At 37.4% G+C, this 21,571-nt stretch overlaps 3 protein-coding genes across 4 annotated transcripts; 2 read left to right on the top strand and 1 right to left on the bottom strand.

Annotated features, from left to right (window-relative positions):
* Positions 1 to 435: 435 nt before the first annotated feature.
* Positions 436 to 11,363, top strand: prkab1a (protein kinase, AMP-activated, beta 1 non-catalytic subunit, a). 2 transcript variants are annotated; one of them, XM_041969269.1, is made up of 9 exons: positions 436 to 529; positions 1,999 to 2,181; positions 2,295 to 2,464; positions 3,483 to 3,576; positions 3,890 to 4,004; positions 5,178 to 5,311; positions 5,449 to 5,517; positions 7,357 to 7,400; positions 9,974 to 11,363. In XM_041969269.1, exons 2-9 carry the CDS (start codon positions 2,032 to 2,034, stop codon positions 10,014 to 10,016), a joined length of 819 nt encoding a protein of 272 aa, XP_041825203.1. In that variant the 5' UTR covers positions 436 to 529; positions 1,999 to 2,031; the 3' UTR covers positions 10,017 to 11,363. The 2 variants fall into 2 exon arrangements, with proteins under 2 accessions (XP_041825203.1, XP_041825204.1); XM_041969270.1 differs by lacking the exon at positions 9,974 to 11,363 and having other exon boundaries at positions 7,357 to 9,390.
* Positions 11,364 to 13,387: 2,024 nt separating this feature from the next.
* On the top strand, positions 13,388 to 14,320 carry LOC121629608 (phospholipase A2-like). The gene is made up of 4 exons (XM_041969276.1): positions 13,388 to 13,484; positions 13,590 to 13,737; positions 13,827 to 13,960; positions 14,072 to 14,320. Exons 1-4 carry the CDS (start codon positions 13,436 to 13,438, stop codon positions 14,188 to 14,190), a joined length of 450 nt encoding a protein of 149 aa, XP_041825210.1. The 5' UTR covers positions 13,388 to 13,435; the 3' UTR covers positions 14,191 to 14,320.
* A 1,216-nt stretch (positions 14,321 to 15,536) lies between these two features.
* Positions 15,537 to 17,962, bottom strand: si:dkey-242g16.2 (uncharacterized protein LOC336380 homolog). The gene is made up of 3 exons (XM_041969267.1): positions 17,807 to 17,962; positions 17,599 to 17,684; positions 15,537 to 17,503 (listed from the first exon to the last, which is right to left on the bottom strand). Exons 2-3 carry the CDS (start codon positions 17,610 to 17,612, stop codon positions 16,504 to 16,506), a joined length of 1,014 nt encoding a protein of 337 aa, XP_041825201.1. The 5' UTR covers positions 17,613 to 17,684; positions 17,807 to 17,962; the 3' UTR covers positions 15,537 to 16,503.
* Positions 17,963 to 21,571: the final 3,609 nt, after the last annotated feature.

Below are 21,571 nucleotides of genomic sequence, written 5' to 3' on the forward strand. Positions count from 1 at the left end.
TTTAGATAGCAGCATCATAATATATATATATATATATATATATATATATATATATATATATATATATATATATATATATATATATATATATATATAAATGACAAGATTCTAGAATGGGTTTAACTTCACGTATGCAAGAACAGTATTTTTGAGTGTACACAGTCTATGGTACAAACTAGATGTTTGTCCCATGCTGCCATCTAGTGTTGAACATATAAAATGACATCTTGACCTTCAGGGATGAAAAAAAAAACCCATCTTGTACATATATTGAAATAATATAAATCATATTATTAATATATTATCGTAACAGGTGTGGATTTGTGATTATATTTTGTGTGAATAAATTTCCTTTTATTCTATTTTAAAAGGAAAAAATGTCCATATCTCTGCTTCCAATTTGATTTACTGCGCATGAGCAAACGGGGGCGGGTTTGTTTATCAGGACCATCAAATATTATGCTTTCTGTTCCATTGAGATGGAGTTCACGACCTCACACCGGTAACTGCGACATTAAACGTTTCTCAGGTAACAACCAACATTTTTTAAAGAGTACATAGCTGGTGTTTTCATGTTTTAATTATTATCACCGGCGTTTAGCAACCAGGAGCACTACAGTACGGTTTACAGTACGGCTAAACCAGCCGGCTACACAACTCACTGATGCTAGGTGCTACCCTGCTAGCTTTAGAAAAACATGTAACGTTAGCTTTCACTTGCTGTACGCTTAGCATCAGTGAATGATGGTGTTATACAGTAAGAGTGGTTTTTATTAACGTTTTTCTAGCCGTAGGTCACAATTTTAGCTTGTTAAAACGTTTATATAATTTAACAAGAGCGAGAGGTGGCAGTTTATTATAACGTTGATTATAATTTCATTTATGTCATTGTTATGCCACAAAGAGAGGTGCAAACTTTTATTTCAGTATTTCAGGGCGAAAATTACATATCTCTAACCCCACCACCAGTAATGAGTAGCAAGTAAACGAAAGCCAGCCTTAATATTGTCACAAAAGTGTTGCAGGAATTTATTTATGTGATAAAATAGAATATGGAGATTATCATTTAAGTTTTAAAAGCTTACAGTATTTAAGATATTATATTCCAGTCTTAACATTAACATCTTTCTCCGTACATGTTTATTTTGTTTTAACGTATCTGGTTTCACTTCTCACACTGTTTAGAGATTAATTTACGTTTAATTTTTTCAACAATGCAGGACTCATTTTGTTTCTCCTTGAAAATCATGTGATAAGTAATCCATTAAAGTTAATACTTTTGTGGTATTTTTAGCTGAGGTCAGTTTTACAGTTAACATTCACGCTTTGTAGGCTGGCTGAATACATATGTGTACATCATGTTTTTACAATGATGGATCCGTAAGGAGGTTTGTGGCCTCTTTGTTTATGTTTATTTTGCTGTGAAATTAAATCAAGTCAGAGCTTTGCAGTAGTTTGGGATTTTTTCCCCACAGCTGTGTTAACTTCATAAATAGTCAGTGATAGCTTTACAGACATCTGCTTTGGACAAAATGGCCCAATCACACAAACACAGGAGTCTTTGTAGAAATACGATATCATGCAGAGAGAGATGTTATGAGGATCTCATGTTGAACCTAACATAACATGTTAACTGCGCTCTCATAACACGGATACCCGCTGGGGCATTGAAAATAGACCACTGTTGTCCAGTTCCTATTTGCAGGGATCATACAGTCAGCAAACACATCCATACTGTGCAAATGTATTGTTGATGTTATATGTGATATGATGTAGTGACAAAAATTTCCACACATTTTTGGATCAACAGCTACTTGTAATTTCTAATTGGCACATTTATAAGTTGTATCATAATGGTTTGTGATAAAATGTCCTCTGCAACCATCTTACCAGTATTCCTACAGCAGCTATTAATGATTAATTACAAAATTCAAAGCAAAGTGTTGACCAAGTTTCTGGTTTGCTTCACACAAGTGGCTTGACTCTATTCATGCACAGTGAACCTGTAACGGCCTACAAGAAGGCAAAACCATGGGGAATACAAGCAGCGAGAGGGCTGCAATGGGCCATGGGGAGAAGGCTCAGCGGAGGGACAGCCGGGGAATCAAGGAAGGAGAGCGGCCAAAAATCCTGATGGACAGCCCAGAGGATGCGGATATTTTTCATGGAGAAGATATGAAAGTATGCACTCTCACAGGCACAAATTTAGTGCAATCAGTTTTTTTGTGCTGCCGACTTATTCAAACATAATAATAACATCATTTATGCAAACATGGCTCTGCTTTGTCTTTTAGGCTCCTTCGGAGAAAGAGGAGTTTCTTTCTTGGCAGCAAGACTTAGAGGCAGAAGACAAAGGGCCAACTCTAGATCGACCGACCGTCTTCCGCTGGACTGGAGATGGAAAGGAAGTGTTCATCTCTGGATCCTTCAACAACTGGGCCAACAAGATTCCCCTTATTAGAAGGTGAGGGCATGAACTAAACTTACTGTGTGTTTTAGGCATGTTTTGAAACATGTACCATTTTTTTACCTCTCTTGTCGTCTTTAATTGCAGCCTTCTTGTTCTCCACTGAACTCTGACAAAGCTGGGGTACAAAACCAGTCACACAGTAGTCTTTAGAAATAAGCCCATATTTGCACATAAAAAGCTGATCTGGCATCTCTGCAGCCTAGGGAATGCATTTTATCACAAAATGCTCTGAAAACTCTGTTAGGGTGTAATACTGTGATAAAGCTTCACATAGCTGAATTCCATTTTTGCTTACTCCAAATATGACCTTAGCTGGAGTTAATGTGCTAAAAAATGCTGTTTAAATTGCAGTGTCTTAATCAGAGTAAGGTATTAATAACCAGAATGTCATGATTTTGCTCTACATTTAAATGCCAACTCTATTTGTCATCAGAACCTGATGTTTTATACTCCGACAGAGACAGTTTTTATAAGTCCTCTTTTCCGTTCACTGATGAGTCAAAACAGCAGAGGGTCAGTGTTTCAGGTGATACAGGTTTGGTGCATCTTTGTAGTTTCAAACTCTACTAAAAGTCAGAGATACCTGCAGTTTGACGAGCCACATTGCCTACAATACACACTGCATCCTCATTATACTGCATCCTCATTATACTGCAAATAACAGTAACAACTCTTGTTGCATCTCAATGGCTTCTTTTCTGTTTTTTGTTTTGTTAATTCACTACAGATCTCATCTGGTACAGTTCTAGCTCAATGGGTTTTTTACAGCTTCACATTTTCGTTGTATGGGAAATGAAGGATTAAACCAATGCAGAAGAAAATGTGTTATTCTCAACCACGACCAAGTTGTTACTTGCTTGTGTCGGAAGGACACCAAAACAGTGTTCATCGCACTCTTGAATACAATGTGGAGCTCTTTTTTTTAAACTGAACAAATACACGTTGGGAGTTAGGTTTAAAAGTTCTGTTTGAACTGAATTGTTGTCAAATATTTTTTTTTTATCTGTCAAAGTCAGAACACCTTTGTGGCAATCGTTGATTTACCTGAAGGGGAGCATCAGTACAAGTTTTACGTGGATGGACAGTGGACCCATGATCCGACTGAGGTGGGAGTAATTCTCTTATTTCAATATGTCTCTCAGTCCAACAGGCATTATTATTATAACACACATTTTATACCAGTATTTTATGTAAATTTTGCCATTCCCTTGAAATCAAAAAGAGGCATGTCTCCATCTATTGTAAAAATGGAGGCACGTTTTAATTTTATTATGTGTTCCCAAACATCCTCTGTCTCTACAAAATTAGTCACAAATCATTGAAGCAATTCTCTGCATCTTATTACTTTATAGACATTAAACTGCACCTGGCTTGCTTCTAATTGAAGCTTGTGAATTTGATTCCTACGTTTCCTCACAGCCTGTTGTAACCAGCCAGCTAGGCACAGTCAATAACATCATCCAGGTGAAGAAAACTGACTTTGAGGTGTTTGATGCTCTGATGGTGGATTCACAGAAATGCTCTGACATGTCAGGTAAGTGCTGCAACCCTTTTTATTCCTGTCATGTAGATTTATTGATGCAGAGCCCACAATCTAAGATTAGCACCCATCAAATGCAAATTACAAGCAACTTTTCTATTTGTTTATTACATATAGAGACTCTTTACTCCACTGGTGATTAAATATTTCAGTCAAAAGAGTCTTGTAATTATAAAAGTGGCACACAAACATATGTGTTTTATTCCTCCAGCAGTATTTATTTAATTATTCACTGTGTACTTGCTCAAATGCTGACCTTTTTATCTTTCTTTAACCATTTTACTTGCAAGCTAGCCTTAACTAAGCACAAATAGTAATCAATCAGAGGCTGAGTCGGAGCAATAGGTTACAGACTGTGCAGAAAGTGTTATGTAGAGATAAAACATCCACAGATTTGCATTTGATCTATTAATATATTTCCTAAATTGTTTGTATTATACACTGAATTTATTAACTTGATTGTTGATATCAAGTTAATACATTCATTGTGCTTCAGATTTTACTGTCTCTTTCCTAAAGTTTGTTGTAAAGACATAGAGACAGACTTATACATGAGATAAAAGCCACTTTAAAAACACAGTATTAAAAAAAGAATACAGCAAAACCATACAATTATAAAGAAATGCAGTAAAGAAGCAAGATAAACATGTTAGAAAACAATTTCATAAAGGTAATAATGAAGTAGATGAGTTAGATCAAAGTAATCTGCAAAGTCGATGACTTAATAGGACTCACACAGCTGCTGGCGTAGTTCTCGCTGAAATGCACTGAATCAAATAAATGGGACTGAAAAAAGCAAATGATTAATTTGGCCCTTAAAGAATGTGGTTACAGTCCTGCTGGCTAGTGAGTCATGAAGTCAGTTTAAGACTTGTTTACCTCACTAGGTAACCATTAACACACTGTTGTGCTGCTGTGTATGGATCTAGCTTAGCTCATTTAACAACATTAAATACTTAATTTCCTCTACGCCTGTTGCTAAGCATGTCAAAGCTTCAGTTACTTGATGTATATGTTGTTTTTTTATTGGGTAAAAGTGCATCTATGTTTCCACTGTCCAAAACTTTACATTGCTGGGATCAAGGTTTCCATTCAGGACGGTGGAAATGTTTGAGATATGAGATTCTGTCTTAGTCATTCTATCTTGCTCTCTCTTATTTTCTCCAGACCTCTCCAGCTCTCCTCCTGGGCCATATCATCAGGATGCTTACATTCCAAAACAGGATGAAAAGTTTAAGTCTCCACCCATACTTCCTCCTCACCTCCTCCAGGTCATCCTGAATAAAGACACTGGGATTTCTGTAAGTGGTTGAAATGAATTCTAAGCTTGTTTTTTTTTTATCTTTCTGCAGTCGGTATTGTGTTATTCCTTGAAACAAAATTACATTCAGTTTTATTCTGTGCAGAATAAAACTTGCTTTGTTGTTTTTCTATCCAGTGTGATCCTGCATTACTTCCAGAGCCCAACCATGTCATGCTAAACCACCTTTATGCTCTTTCTATTAAGGTAAGGCTTCTAATTGACTGAACGACCTCAACAAACCCCGTTACTCTGTTGTGTTTAATAGTTTCTCACACCACATGACAGCTGATGTGGGAAATCTTTCTGTGAATACACTTGAGAAATGATCCAAGTTTGTTAGCTTTTTTCTTTGTGAGAAAGTTCAAGCTGCTATCATAATTTACAAGCCTGCATGCTGCTTGTTGTACAGATTGTATCTGTGGAATTCTGGCAATGACAACAAGCTGTTGAAGGACACATAATTGCCCTTCTTATAACATTCTAACCAGAAAAACAAACCAAATATGCTCGTTGTCAGTGTGTAAATATAGACAGCAGTGTCAAACGAAATGGAGAAAAATATAGAAGTAACAAGCAGAGTTGTCATTGCCTGTGGATTCCCAGCCAAACCAAACAAGATTTTCCATCTGAGTTTGTGCTATTTCTGACTTTTTCCATTGCGTTTCAGCTGTAGTTGGTAAGTTTTGGTTTCAGTTATATAATTCTCTCAAAAACAGGATTCAAATAGTTGTCCAGGGAGCAGATGAAATGCTGCTTTACCCCCCCCCCCCCCCCCCAAAAAAAAACTATATTTCCATACATGCAATTACATTTTTCACTCTTTCCTCATAATGAAACTTTTGAATTGTTAGTTGAGGTATGATAACTAATCACAAAAGAATAGATTAACAAAAACTAAAAACCCTGAACAAAACACGAGGGACCGAGCGAGGGGAAACTGATGAGGATCTGCGTGGCAGCAAATAAAACCAGGGAGTGTTTTAACTGATGGAGATAATTACTTAATGGAGAACAGGTGTGGCAATCAGAAACCGACTTAATGAGGCAGGAAGCAGAACTACTGGAAGAACAGGGGAAGCCAGAGCTTCAATATACAAGAAGCACAGATAAGCTACAAAACTTGGATAAATACAAAGGACCACACAATATACAATACTCACAAAATGCACATTAAGCTTTGCTGATAAACTTAATTTGACTTTCTATAAACTTTTTAATGCACAAGTACAACTGTTCAATAATGAAGTGCTTATTTCATAACATGCTGTACTCTAACAAGACGATTAACAACAAAACACGTGAGCATGCACGTGTTAACATGCATGTGTGGCCATGCAACAAGGAGGAAATGTGTACCCGCAAGGGGGCCGCGATCACGCCGCACCCCGAAGCATCAGCAGGGGACGGGGGGAGCCCGAGGTCCCAAAGGCCAAGCAGGTCCACAGAGCACCAAGCCCGGGACAGCCAAAGCAGACAGAGCAGCGGCCCACCCGGACCAGAGCAGAGGGGCAGTGCAGCTTGTGTTTAAACGGTCCACTTCATCATACTGTTCACATTTATTTACCATCAGACCAAGATGACACCTAACACATGCAAGTTGTTGACACATTTACATTTATGTAAAAAATGCCCAACAAGTCTAATTTGTGGGTAAATCAGTAGAAATAAAAGAGCATAAAAAGCAACACAGTCATGCTTTAAAAATATTCCTCGGAGTATGTTTTGCATCATCCTCTTATGATATCACCCCAGCAAAAGATACCTGAGCCACATAGTGTGTAAATGTAATTAGAGCCCATGATGAAAGGTTTTTTTTTGTCAGTAGTCAATAATTCAGTAATTTTGTTTAAAAACTGACTCCCTTGTCATAATAATGCTCCACCTTCTGCACAAATGTGTACGCACAATCTGCATCCGCTTTCACTAAAACCAGTTTTCTCATGTCTACACACCTTAGCCGTAACAATGGATTACATTTTTTTTTAATTGTGTGCTTTTGAAATTTGATTATTTATCTTTTAATGATTTTTTTTTCTGTCACAGGATGGCGTGATGGTGCTCAGTGCGACACATCGCTATAAGAAGAAGTATGTCACCACTTTACTATATAAGCCCATCTGATTGAAGACTGTCTTTCATTCCGGCCCTGTGTGCTAACTGTACACTGAGTGTACAAAATATTACCTCCACACATTTTTTTTTTTTACTTAAAAGAAAGAAACCAGACAAAGCCGGTCTCGTCCTGCTTCTCGTCTTCCAGCTGTTAAACTAATCCTGAGTTGATGGATGAACTTTGAATGAGATGGAAGCAGGATTAATGAAGGATTTTGTGAAATTTGTTAATGGGACTGATGCTTACAGGATTATGTGATGCATTTAGAAAGGCATGCACAGGAAACATCCAAGAGATAAGGATGTCTTTATGAATATGCTTCAGGATGTTGTACAAGTGATTTATTTTTAGCTTTGAATGTTTGACAAACAGTGAGAAAGTTTAGATTATTTCCAGCAAACTTTCATGAAAATTCATTGTTACGCTGTGGTGCTTGGGAATTAGTCAAACCTTAAGAATTTGAAATTAAAGGTAGGGTTAGAGATGTTTTCCAGGAACATTTTTACTGTGTTGCTTAGAATTCGCTTCACACAAATGCTCTAACAAAATTAAAAAAGAATTTAGTTACCTGTGGAACAGACAGGATTAAAAAAAACACCATCCAATCATTTTAACCAGATTGGTCGGTGTCTATCAAAGTCAGCTGCCATTTGTCCCTCCCCCCTCAACTCATCTGCGTGTGCCCCTGTTCGTGCACAAATCACATGATCTTAGAGGTTTGGAGCACTTGTAGAGGCAACAAAGTGAGAGCAGGATCTTGGCTAGCTTACTACATCAAAATACGGTACACACTTAAACATAAGGGACGTTATGGCAGAAAAGGGGCCTCTGTCGAGTCGGGAAAGAAAAAATGTTTTGGAGAAGGCTACTTCCAAGAAGAAAATCTGAAGGAAAGCGGAGCAAAAGCAGAGTGTTAGCGAATCGATGCTGCCCAGCCCTCGTGAACCCTCAGGAACAAGCATTACACTTTTCTGTGCTTTGGAGGCGTGGCTTTGAGGGGAAGCCTGAAGAAAGGGGTGTGGCTCAAACCGTTTTTCTAGGATCTCCTACCTTACCTTTAATACCCTAAACTTAATGAGATTTTCTAAAATACTTAGGATAACTCAAGTTAAAGGAATCAAAATATCACAAATGGGCATTTAGTACTTGGGGGAAATTATACAATATTATAATTTAATCTGGAGTTTGATAAATTAGCCAAAAGCCTGTCAGAAAATTTTTTTTAGAAGATGAAAAGAAAATCTAACACTTTATTTAAAAAAAAGTAATAACGGTAGTGTTAGTAACATGGTTCAGGCCTGTTTTGCGGCATTTGGAACAAGATGTCTCGCTAGCATTGATGGAAAAATGAAAAGAAATCAGCTGTAGTTATGATGTACCAGAGATGAATTTATGAACTGGAGATTAGACTCTGATTGATCATCTTAATGGCGAAGTGACATGAGCAAAGAAATGAGACAGGATAGACAGAGTTGGGTAGAAGAGACTTTTGATGAGACATCAGGAAGAGGTGGAGATGGGAAGGAGGCTGGTAACTGACAGAATAAAAGGAAGTTTAAAACAAACTTTGAAAAGGAGTTTAACAGCATGGGGAAACGTACGTGAGAAAGTGTGGCAGGGAATGAGAATCAGACTTACTGACAGACTTACCAAATGATGATTTAAAGCATAATAAAATGTAGTTTGGCATCATATCAAGCAGGCATGGATTTAGACTGGTCTCAAGTTAATTTTCTTATTTCAGTTTTTCTCCCTAATCTCTTCTGCCTCCTCACACATTAACAAATTATTTATATATTTGTATTCTGTTCATTACTTACAGAGCACTGCTTTATCATATTCTAACAGTATCTCAATTTATTTTCACATTTAAATCAGGCTCTGAAAAAAGGATTTGTGCTCTCAGGGCCATGTTTGTCAGGTTAAATCAGGCCTTGTCTTGAGTTAAAGTCCTGACTTTAAAACCAACAGCAAGTAGTTTCTAAGTGAGTTGAGGTTGCTCTACAGAAGGGTGGACTAGAATTTCTTTGATCTGATGTACGAGTGACCTAAAACCATGATGTCTTTGTCTCATATCCCCAATTAGATTCTCTTCATCTATTTTTTTTCATTTTATTTATTTATTTATTTTTGTAGGATCTATGAAAGTCCAGCTCCGGTCCTCGAGGGCCACAATCCTGCAGGTTTTTGATGTGTCCCTGCTCCAAAACCACCTGACTCAAATGAATGAGTCATTGTGCAAAACTTAATAGGCTGTTGGATCTATTTCATTTGAGTCAGGTGTGTTGAAACAGGAAACACTGAAAACCTGCAGGACAGCGGCCCTCGAGGACCGACTTTGGACACCCCTGATCTATGATGTTTTATCGTGGAAAAATCTAGAAAATTCTACAAGGTTAACTAACAATCAAGCACCACTGGTAGGGAGCAACAGCTCTGAGATATCTTGTACACTCTTTGTATATGAAGTTATTGAACACGTCTGATTAGGAAGGTCGCTGTCACAATCATTCCAGTCCTACATAATCTGCCTTTACTTGTTCACAGATCTCCTTCTATAGTTTTCCACAACAATATCCTCGCTTGGTAGAAATCAAAGGCAATAATGATGATGATGTAAGATGCTGAAATGATTATAATCAACACAAACAGAAATAATGAAATGTGATGCTGGACAAGTCAGACTGAAAGAGTTCAGTAGAAGAAAGGTCACTTTCATCTTTGACTTGGTTAAGTCATTTCAATTAAGGATGAATGTTCAGATCAAAGACTGAAAAGATGCACTGCAGTAGTTTTTTCAGTTTTCTTTGTTATTTATGTTTAAACTTATATAAATCATTACAGAGTAGATCTATTTTATGAATTACTAAGTAGTATAGCTTTCTTTATTTATGTTAGTTGATGACGTGGTTCCTTTTGTTTAAATATTATTTTATAAAAGTGGTTGTTGTGTCTATGAAAATCATTTTCAGTCAAGACAGGAGCAAAATTTTTGTTTGCACAGTTTTATTTAATGTTGAGTTTGTGCACTTACAGAATGATGACGTATCAGAGGAATAACACTGAGCTCACTGAGCACTTAAGCAGATGTAGATATACCATATTAAGATGCTTAATCCCAGCTAACTTTGTTAATATGACATTTACCTGTGATTCCATCAAGTGATGTATTAAGTTAATTCATGATTGATTTAAACAGTAAATGGAAGACACTGGATACAGCAGAGCTTTTTACTGTTTCTGGTCTGTAGATTTCATAAAGTCTGAAGCACAGCAGAGTTAAGTTGACTAATGCGGTATAAATGTATCATTGCCAGATTAAGTTATTTTACAGCTCACAGATAAAGACAAAATGTTAATTTAGGCCATCAGATGCTGAGGTCTCATTTGTTGCACTGACATGGCAATGATTTATTGATTCTAAGATGCTGGACAGTGATATTGGATGTAGTATCAGTAAAGGGGTCATATTATATTTGTTGGGTTGTGTTTTATCTTCAGGTTAACCACTAGTTTGGTATACCCTCAAATTAATGTCAGGGTAGATATGTAAAAGAGTTTGGCTTGTTATTTAGAGAATATACCTTTTTTTTTTACTTTGTATGTGCTTCCAAAGGAAGAATATGTGAAGATTCGACAGTCAAATTAGTTTTTGTTACTAGTCCTCCGTAACCCATTTTACTTATACCTGCTTCCTGAACCAGAGCAGTACATAGCAGTACTGAATGGGCTTTGTTTTGGAGACGGTGTTTTAAATATATAGAAGCTAAAATAGAGTGTTTGAGAAAAATGTTTTATTTTGCACATTGGAAGCATATGAGTCTATTTTAGTAAATCACCTAATTATAAAAGTATAATATGGCCTCTTGAGAATTTAATGCTGTGAATGGCATTTTTATTTGTTCAACATATGAAATAAAGATTACAAATGAATTAATTTTGTTTTTGTTTTTTGTTTTTTTTTATAATGAATATGTTGTCACTGATCTGACTGACCTGTGTTCCTAACACCTCAGGTGTTTTAATGTGCGTTAATGTAGTGTTAAAACAACAGTGCATAACTTTCTGACAGTCGAACCTTTGCTTTGACTTGTTTTGATGGCACACTGACATTAATCATGCACGTTCCTGAAGCCGACTTTGCCCCGCAGCATCCTGGGGTTGAGAAGCTGTACTTCATAAGTTTTTTCCCAGCCTGGAGCATCACGTGACAGATGTGTTTTGTTAAACTAACTTTCAGGCCCGAGCCCCGACCAAACCTGCATGTACCACAACCACTTCTATGAATTCCGCATTGTTTTTATGATCACAAAAACAATGTAAAAAAGCTTGTTAAGAAAATTGATTCAGATTAAACTATTTAGACAGAAATGGGAACTGGAATACCTAAATGTTGCATCAGGTCTTAAAGTGTTTAAACAACCAACTTAGCAGAACTTTTTTCGTAATTTTAATTACAAAAAAAAAAAAAAAAAAAGCCCTAAATAAAATAATAAATATTTTGTTCCGGAAAGCAAAGTTTGAATTGTAGACAAAAGCAGTCAAACATAATCATACTCAGAAACCATGAATTATGGTTCATAGTTTTGACCAGATGGTCAGGGTCAGGCCAATTACTTCATAGCTTTTAGTCCACGCTTCAATTTAACAACAAAAAAAAAAAAAAACAAGAAAAAGAAAGTGCAGGGATGTCTACAAAGACATTTTTATTTAATTGCAAAATATATATTTTTGTTTTATTCTTGTCAGCCTAATGGATGGTGGTCCTCTCTTCCAGACTAATAGTAAATAAAAAAAAACAACAGTTTAGTAAAGTGATCAGATACTAATAGAGACATTTTTTTAATGCTATAATAACTTATATATATATATTTTTTTTTACACTGCACCTTTCAGTGTGAACAGGTGATGTCTCCAGGTGACTAAAATCATAATTCTGTATAAAAAGTGTCTACCAAAATAGTTTGACAACTTAGACAACTATTAAATGTTTTGAAAACAATCGTCTGCATCTTTGTCTTTGAAATCTGGAGGAATCTAACAGCAATCCCAATTTCGATACCAGTGAGCCCCAACTGCTTCGATGTCATTAACAACAAGAACATAAAGAATCAACAGCAGATAGAACCACATGGGAAAAGTTTTACAGTTTGAGACTTTTGTTAAGCACTATACCTTACACTTACAGAGTTTAGAGGCAACGTTGACTCATTTGGACTCAGAAGCATCTGGGAGGGACCATCGCACAAAATAAATCAATATTGTGGTCAGAAGAATCAGTACTCTAGATCTGTTTGGAGAAAATGAGTGCTGTCTCTCAGAACCAAAGACAAAAACAATCATCAAAACTGTTGTTAGCTCTAAATCAGCAAAGCAGGTTTGTTGGGGGTTGTATGAGTGCCCTTAGCATGGGAGCATAGATGCAAAAAGTTCAGTGAGGCTGCCTTCAAGATGACATGTTTTTTAGAAATACCCCTGCATTTGTCAACAAGACAAGACAAAACAAAAGCACATTCTGTACACTAAAGATTTGGGACTAGAAGAAGAGGACAGGGGTGCTGGTGTGGTCTGTCTCCAACAGAGACTTTGAACAATATTAAAATTAGTATTACAACAAAAAGTATTGTAAGTATTGTAACCTCAAGACATGTTTACAGGAAAAAGTAACACCTATAATGCCTACATTACTTAATATCAGATAACCTATAGATATGTTACATAACAGATTTTAACTTTGAGTGTTGTTTGTGATCCTGTTGGTTCCCTCAGTCCACTGCTACATGACTCTAATCTAGAAAGAAGCCTATTTGACAACATGTCATGAGGTTCAACTCCCACAGGGTGTGAGAATGGCTACTAGATTTGCATATGCTTCTTTGCGTTAGTGTCAAGAGTTCATGTGACCCTGTGTTGTATGAACAGCTGATGGGCAGGGCCCCCCACCTGACATATAAAGAGGTCTTGTTTTAGACTCAGAGCCACTCTGCGACTGACCTTCTCGCTTAGAGGATGAATGCTTTTCAGACTATCTTTCTTTTGGCTGTAGGCCTCTCTGTGGGTAAGTACAAATGAATAAAAACTGTTCATCCGTGCACATTGTTGTGAACAGACCATTGTCCTTGTACAATTTAAACCACAATTGTGCCCTGTTGTTGTGCTGCAGCCCACACTTTGGACTACAAGGCTCTCAACCAGTTTAGGAGGATGATCCTGTGTCTGTTGCCCAACAGCTGGCCTGCTCTTGACTACTCTGACTATGGCTGCTACTGTGGACTGGGAGGCTCTGGCACACCTGTTGATGATCTAGACAGGTCTTGGTTGAAACACTTCATACTCGCACTATGCTGAAGCAAACTCTTGACTCTGTCTGAAAGCTTTTGTTTGACATTTTCACCTGCAGGTGCTGCCAAGTTCATGACCAGTGTTACAGTGATTCTATGCAGCATCCTGATTGCTGGCTGATCCTTGACAACCCTTACACTGAGATCTATGACTACACATGTGATCCGGAAAACAAAAAGATCACCTGTACAAGTGAGTGGTTAAAAATAATCAGATTTCTTTTTTTCCCCCCAATTTTTATTTTAGTGTTTGCTATATGCTGATCGGAAACTGAAACCTGTTACTTGTCTTTCTTTTGTTTAGACAAAAACGATGAATGTGAGATGTTTATCTGTGAATGCGACAGGGTTGCTGCAGAGTGTTTCAGCAGATCACATTGGAACCCTGATCACGAGCACCTGCCCAGCGACCAGTGCCTGTAAAGTCTTCCACAAACAATTGGATCGTCATGCAAAGAAAGTAACAGATAATTGTAGTCAACCAGGGCCACTGCTGGCCATTTTTAAAATTACCACAACCATAATAATAAAAAGAAAAGAAAGATCTGTGTAATGTCTGAAAACCTTTGTCTGTCAAACTTGAGTTTAAGGCAAATATGAACAAAACAGATCACCAGAAGGTTGGTGGGTGGGGTGGGCTGTATTTGTCTGTTAATCATAATCAATAATAAACAATCAATATATTTGTTTTTATGGGTATTAAAACCACGATGTTATTGTTTATATCGATCAACATAGCTTATGTTGTGACACACTCTAACATATTACATGTAACTGTTAACATTTTTACCATGCTTACAAAATCAGTTCAGGTGAGATAAAAATATTCTGTATTGAACATGTCAGAAGTTTAATCAATACAGTGAACAATGACACGTCTCATTTAAAATGTCTGATTTTTGGAAGATGTGATGGGAGCGGTTCTCCATGTTTTCCATGTGTGGAAAGAAGACGGAGTTAGTCTGTACGAGCTGATTTTACAGCTGCTGCTAGCGGAACATTGTCCATTTGTTTTTGGTGTTGTTGTGTCCTAAAGCAGTTTGTGTCTTCCTTTTAATAAATCACTAACATCACTGCCATGATTATGATTAATCATGACCCTGATAATTTTTGGGTGACCCCTTTGGAACTTTGTTTACTTCCGTGATCCTTTTTTCCATCCTAAATCTTGATGTACTATTTATTATCTGCTTGTTGGCTGGTATAGCCTTACGTTGTTATCAATGGAGGACACTGTTCTCTACTTTTTACTTTCTGGCTTGCAGGAAGTAACAGGGAAAGTAGTAAAAAGTAAAGATGCCATCTGCTCTGATCCATGACAGCTGTTCTGTGTGCTCTCCAGAGATTTATCAAATATGAATATTATATAATAAAAAAAAAAAGATGAGAGTTGTTTTTATTTCAGCCTAAATTCTTCAGCACAATTTGTATGTTTCTTGTCCTTTTTAAGTAAATCTCTTGATGTATTTAGAGCTTTTTCATTTCAATTTGTACAGTTGTAATGGTGCCTACATAACATTTTAAAGTTTAACTGACTTGCTCTGTAGATGATGGCATTATCTTTATTCCTCAATTTGTTCTTTGTATCTTGATTGTTCATTTGTGTGTTAACTTGGCTGTAATATTAATTTGCGTGTAAGCGTCTGCAAACTGACCAAATAAATGTAAAGACACAATGTAGAATTTTTCTTCACTTTTTATTTCTGAAAAACATAAATATTTAAAACTATAAATGAAATGAAATCCCAATTTAATTATTAGTTTATACATTTTAAGTTTCAAGAATGACAGACTGCATTTGAGACCTGAATTTGTATTTTTTTTTTTTCAGCTTTATTGCCAACATGGAACACCACCCCCACATTGTTGAACTAAATAAGTAATACAGTGTAATTGGGCACAGGGTGTGTAAATCCACGTGAGAACAGCTCACGTGCAACATCCCAACTGTAACAGTTCCCAAAGGTGAAGGGGTGGCAATACCCCGAGGGGGAAAAAAACGTGAAGAACAAACGTGTGGAGAGGTGACTAAGAAGGAATGGAATCTGAGAAGCTGTGACAGCCAGTTCCCCAGTGTGGTTGCTATAGTTTCCAACGATGACTCCACCCTTGTATGTAAACAAGCCCACGCATATAAACTAAAGAACACGCTGGCCCGGATGCTGCTGTGGTTATGTGGGCTTTGCCAAACCAGTCGTGTACAGTACAAGAAGTAACAAGAAGTAATTCCCAGAGTGTTGTGTTCCTTTCCTGTAATGTGAGGGGAGTGTCTTGAACAGACTGTTCTATTACACTATGTGTGCTACATTGCTCAGGAGATCCTTTTACCTTGTTGATTACATCTGTCTGGTATGCATAGTGTAGCCAAAGTAAACACAGACACTGGGAACATTCCTGTAAGTAGAACAGCTGTGTGAATACAGATGATCTACACTCATTGTTTTCATGCTTGGAGAAAATTGTTAAGTAGCTGTAAATAAAAGCTATAGCTGCAAAAAAAATGGGATTTCACTTCAGCACAACATTTATAAACATACAACTTTTAATATCATAATTTAATCAGAATGTTATTCACATTTCAGTGGGATAGTTTGACTTAACAATGCGAGTTATGCTTAAAATCACCCAATAAAGAGGATTTTATAAGTTCATGTTTCCCTAAAACTCTCCCAAATGTTAAAAAAAAGACATAACTAATAGGTCTGAGAAGCTTTACATGACATGAAATTCACTGGTCTACTTAGCTGAACACAGGTCTTTCCACTCTCTGCACCTGCTTGACAAATACCTCTGAAGATACTGAAGATCAGCAGTGTTCTGCACACAAGCAGATGTGTGTGGCCAAGCATGTGGCTGGAGCTTTGAAAGTGTGGGATAACAATGGCTAGTGTTGCCTTGGCTAGCACTTGATCCGCCTTTTTCCATGCACACTCTGTAATTCTGCCCCCTGTTGTCATCCCAGTAGGGTGTAGAGCCAGGTCCTGGCCTCAAGCAGATGCAAAACTCAGTTCGCTCCTTTGGATCTGTGTTTGGGGGTAAGCTTATGTCAAAGGAAAAAACATCCACCTCCAAACCACCGCAGTTCTGATGCTGCAAGAACATGCAAGGAATGTCATGATGACTCCTCCAAGAGTCAAAAGTCACCCTTATATGTACAGTTTGTTTAGTGCTCATGTGTGAGACACATACTTTGCCAGTCAGGTTGTGCTCTAAAACACTACAGCTCTCCAGCAGCACATTACTCTCCCGCAGATGTGCAAGAAAGGATTTAACGTCCAGTGAGGGAGGAGGGAAACCCAGCTGCAACTTGTGACGCAGCATTTTGTGCAAAGCCGACTGTTGGCCTTCGAGTTGGGCCGGTGTATTTCCCTTCAGTGGGGCAGCAGTGAAGGAGGATGGCTCAGGGGTGAAGAGGTGAACAGCAGTGAGTGCCAATCCTCTGGCGTCTGCAAACACCACACGTTTCTTGCTCAGGCCGCTGCTGGTCCTCCGGAAACAGCTCCGCAGTTTTGAAGGCACACGAGACAAGGGGAGTGATGAGGATGAGGAGGAGAGCTGAGTAGACGGAAGGGTGGCTCTTCGATAATAGTCTTTTGGCAAAGAACAATGCTGTGTGGGCTTGAAAGGAGGAATAGACAGTAGCTGATAAAGAGGCTGATGCTGACTCAGGCCCAGACACTTAGCCAGGTCCACTGGTGTTACAGCAGACTGAGGATGACTAAAAGCATGAAGAACTCTGAGAAGAAAAACAGAAACACACCATTATTCAAATAGGATCTACCTGGACAGGTCATGGTAATGTGATTTGTACAAAAACAAACAGTTGCCTACCTTGTGCAATTCATCTTCACCCCACAGATGTTACACCGTACACGTCTTCTGCCTCTACCAATGGGCTGCAGCAAAGTCAGTATGATCTACAATCAGAAAGCCAACTTCTAAGTCAATTTTCACACAATCCTACAAACAACAGTGAAAACAATCAGTGAAAGACAGGTGGATGAAACACATATTAACATTTAAAAGGAAATATACTCACAGATTGTAGAGTACCATGTGAGAGCGCAAATCAGAGAGAGGAAAAGCAAGAAGTATTGTTGCAGTCTGTCTCTGCCCTCACTCCAGCCAGTGTTTTGAGTTTGGGTGTAAGGCTCCACCTTCTGTGACATTGCATTGCATGGGAGCAGAGTTTAGCCAATGAAAGAAAGCTGCTTTGTTTATGTCCTGCCCCTTAGCGAGGTGTTGAATGAGAGGTGTAGTCTGACGGCTTTCCTTTTATGGAAGTCTTCCTCTATGATTATACATGAACTGGATTTAAGATAAAGTTTAAATCCAGTTTGAGCCTCTTTAAGGTCTGTATTCTCTTTGTAAATGTGGTTTTAAACTTTGCTTGTAAATGCAGGGCTTTCATTTTGAGACAGAAATCGGTGTTAAAACTCACTCATAGCAACAAATGCTGCTGTTCTGTCAAAATCTTTTACCATCAAAAAACAATATTACAGAATGCCTTTAACAGCAGCTTTAAATACAAGTATTCATGTAATTAATTAAGATGTTTTCCCTAACCTACACAACCTGAAGTTCAAGGTTTAAGGCCAAAATTTATCAATGAAATGATGTTCTCTAAAACCAACAGAACAGCTGTAAAATCCCACACGAAACAGCAATAAATAAATAAATTGAACATGCTGTTGTTTCCTCACGGTATTGAGTAGAGGGTGCCCAAAATTGTGCTTCATATTCTGCACAGAAGCAGCCTTCTTGATCAGTTTGTTCACAGATGGAAACATGTAACATTGAAAGGTCTTAGCTTCCTGGAAACAGTAGAATTTGCTCTGCCCATTCTTCTTGGTCTCAGTGTTGCATTTCAGTGTTGCAAATCTTTATGCATTCCTGGAAACCACAAACATAAAGAACGTCAATGTCAATATGTAGGTATTTTATATTTTCTGCAGAGTCATTGCAGAGATTCCTGGTGTTCAGAAATGTAAAATGGCAACAGAGTTTTCTGGTAACTTGGCTGTGAACCAAATCAGAACAGGTTGCATGAGAAGGAACAAGTACATAACAGGGTGTGTAGAGACAGTCCTGAACATCAAGTATCTGTATTTGACCTAATAAAAAAAATTGAAGGCAAGCCAAAATCTGCCATTGCATAATTTAATGTTGTAACTTGTGCAATCATGACTATTTTCATCTACATATATATATATATCAGTAGAATGAAACATCCCAGTGTGTTTAATTCAAGTAAGACATGTTCTCTCAGGGTCATAGGATGAGGATAGAAATAAAAAAGGGTGTTTGAGTTCTTTCAAACAACAGGTTTCAGGTTTCAGGGAAGATCTGCAGTTTTGTTTCACCGACTGATAGAGCAGGTGAGATGTTGACTCAGTCTCAGCTTTTTTCTTTAGCCAATCTTGACAAATAAATGCTGTGATAACAGGTTACATCAACTTATTAACACAAAATAAAACCACTGCTATCTGGATAACAGCAATATTCATACTTCTTCATCTTCAGATGATCACATTAAAAAAAGTTCATTCAGGTGTGTCTGTTCTTGGCGTGTGTACTGTGCTCTGTGTGGGTGCATCATGCTTCGTGACTTGCAGTCTGAGACAGTCACCAAAAAAGAGAGAGTGCATGAGAGACATAGTTGACTTCGCATCGCATGCAGACTTTCACAGGTGAGATGAGGTCACACAGGAACGCAATGAGTAAGCTTTTACACATTCTGCACCTCCTCCTGGAGTTATCTGCCTTTGTTGTGCTGAAACCATGTACACCCTTATATTGCATGAAAGAATCAGTGTAAAAGAAAAAAAAAAACTAACCTTGACATTTTTTAATTTTTTAAACTCTAAAAGAGTTTAGTTCATTCAGTGGAAGTTCAGTGAATGTTTAGTGGCAACATATTAAAAAAAAAAGTATTATAGAAAGTGTTTGGCGTCACACTAGAAGTTTATTAAGGTTTTTGTCTGGTTTATATTTGTTGGTTTTATACCCAGTGTGTGAATATAAAACTACCAATAAATGTAGTGCAAACTTCTATGCAGTTTTAGACAGTTACAAGAATGTATGCCTGTTCTGCCAAAAATTACATAATTTCTTGCCATGTGTTGAAGAGCAGATCCCATGATGCTAATCGTGAAAGAAACTATGTTTTCAGCGGAAGCATTTTGTAGTAGAACAGATTGTTTTGTCCTCCAACACTTTGTCCTCTGAGTACAACATGAATGAAAGTGATTGCCCTCTAAATGCAAATAATAAAAACCCACAGAGAGAACAGAAATAGCATGCATAGAATATAATGTAGGTAGAATAAACCACACAGGACTTCAGAATCTTATTATGGACCTCACCTCGTCATCTAACCTTAAATAATAGATATTCACTCTGTGCTTCACATTAACCCATCATCTCTCCAGTGTCAAATTACTTATGCAGAATGAAAGCAATACTTTTTCCGGAGTGTCAGTTCAGCACACTTAGATTTGGCCACTTTTCTTTAAAAGGCAATCTCAATACAAGTCTATGCACTGTTTCTAAAGATTCTGCCTTTCTAGTCAAACAAGCCTAAAAGCCTTTATATTTGCATCATGTGAATGTCACAGGGAAGGTCAAAAATCGTGCTTCTAGAAGCCCAAATTCCAAAAAAGGTGGAATGCTGTGTGAAATATAAGTAAAAACATTGATTTGTAAATCTCATAAACCCACATATCATTACCAGTAGAACATAAACAACACATCAGATGTCGAAACATGAGACATTTTACCATTTCATGCAAAGTATTAGCTCATTTTGCAGCAACACATCTTAAAAAAATTTGGAACAGGTGATATTTACCATTGTGTATCGTCCCCTCTTAAAAAAACAAAAAACAAACAAACAACAACAAAAACAACAACAACAACAAAAAAAACAAACACTTTCTTTAAATGTCTGAGAAGTAAGGAGACCACTTTCTGGAGTTTTAGGAGAGGAATGTTGTTCCATTCTGGTTTGAGTCCAGCATCGTTTTTTTTTTTTTTTTTTTGCCAGAGTTTTCAATTCATGGCATGCCAAATGGTTTATATTGGTGAAAAGTCTGGACTGCATGCAGGCCAGTTCAGCACCCAGACTCTTCTCCTCTGACACCATGCTGTTGCGATGATACAGTATTTGGTTTAACATGGTCTTGCTCATCTCATTTTTTAGTCTTCAGGAAATGGCATCCATGACCTCCAAAAAGAATTTCAAATTAAAAACCATCTGGCCACAGAACAGTTTTCCACTTTGCATCAGACAATCTTTGCACAATAGAGCTTTAACTCGCATTAGTAGATTGCTTGGCAAATTCTGGAAGTGTTCATGAGCCATACAATAATTTCTAGTAGAGACTCATGCCCATTTTAATCGAGTACCAACTGAGAGCACAAAGATCACATGCATTCAGTGTTGACCTCAGGCTTTGTCCTATGCATACAGCGATTCCTCTTTATTCTCTTATCTCTTTTATGACTTTTACTTTTCCAGCCCGTTGGTGCAGTTTTGCCACCATCAAATTAAAAGTGAATTAATATTTTCCAAGAAATTGTAAAATGTCCAGTTTTAACATTTCATGTTGGTCATAAAACTCGTGTTTCTAAGGTTTGAAACCCACAGTGTCCCAGATTCGTTTTTTAAATTGGGGTGTAGAAACCCCAAGATCTATAGCTTCGTCGTTATGAATCATATTCTTCATTACATTGGTGGCTATTTATTCAATAAATTAATCAACAGAGTTTTCATATGATGCTTACTCTCTGATCCTACTGTCTA

Source organism: Melanotaenia boesemani, chromosome 19, assembly GCF_017639745.1.
Source record: "Melanotaenia boesemani isolate fMelBoe1 chromosome 19, fMelBoe1.pri, whole genome shotgun sequence".
Taxonomy (NCBI): domain Eukaryota; kingdom Metazoa; phylum Chordata; class Actinopteri; order Atheriniformes; family Melanotaeniidae; genus Melanotaenia; species Melanotaenia boesemani.

Bases quoted from the DNA above. Each gene is read 5' to 3' on its own strand.
- prkab1a (XM_041969269.1), top strand. From the start codon at position 2,032: ATGGGGAATACAAGCAGCGAGAGGGCTGCAATGGGCCATGGGGAGAAG. The intron at 5,518-7,356 runs GTAAGGCTTCTA...TTTCTGTCACAG, and splicing joins TTTATGCTCTTTCTATTAAG to GATGGCGTGATGGTGCTCAG. The intron at 7,401-9,973 runs GTATGTCACCAC...ACTTGTTCACAG, and splicing joins ACACATCGCTATAAGAAGAA to ATCTCCTTCTATAGTTTTCC.
- LOC121629608 (XM_041969276.1), top strand. From the start codon at position 13,436: ATGAATGCTTTTCAGACTATCTTTCTTTTGGCTGTAGGCCTCTCTGTG. The intron at 13,485-13,589 runs GTAAGTACAAAT...GTTGTGCTGCAG, and splicing joins GGCTGTAGGCCTCTCTGTGG to CCCACACTTTGGACTACAAG. The intron at 13,961-14,071 runs GTGAGTGGTTAA...TCTTTTGTTTAG, and splicing joins CAAAAAGATCACCTGTACAA to ACAAAAACGATGAATGTGAG.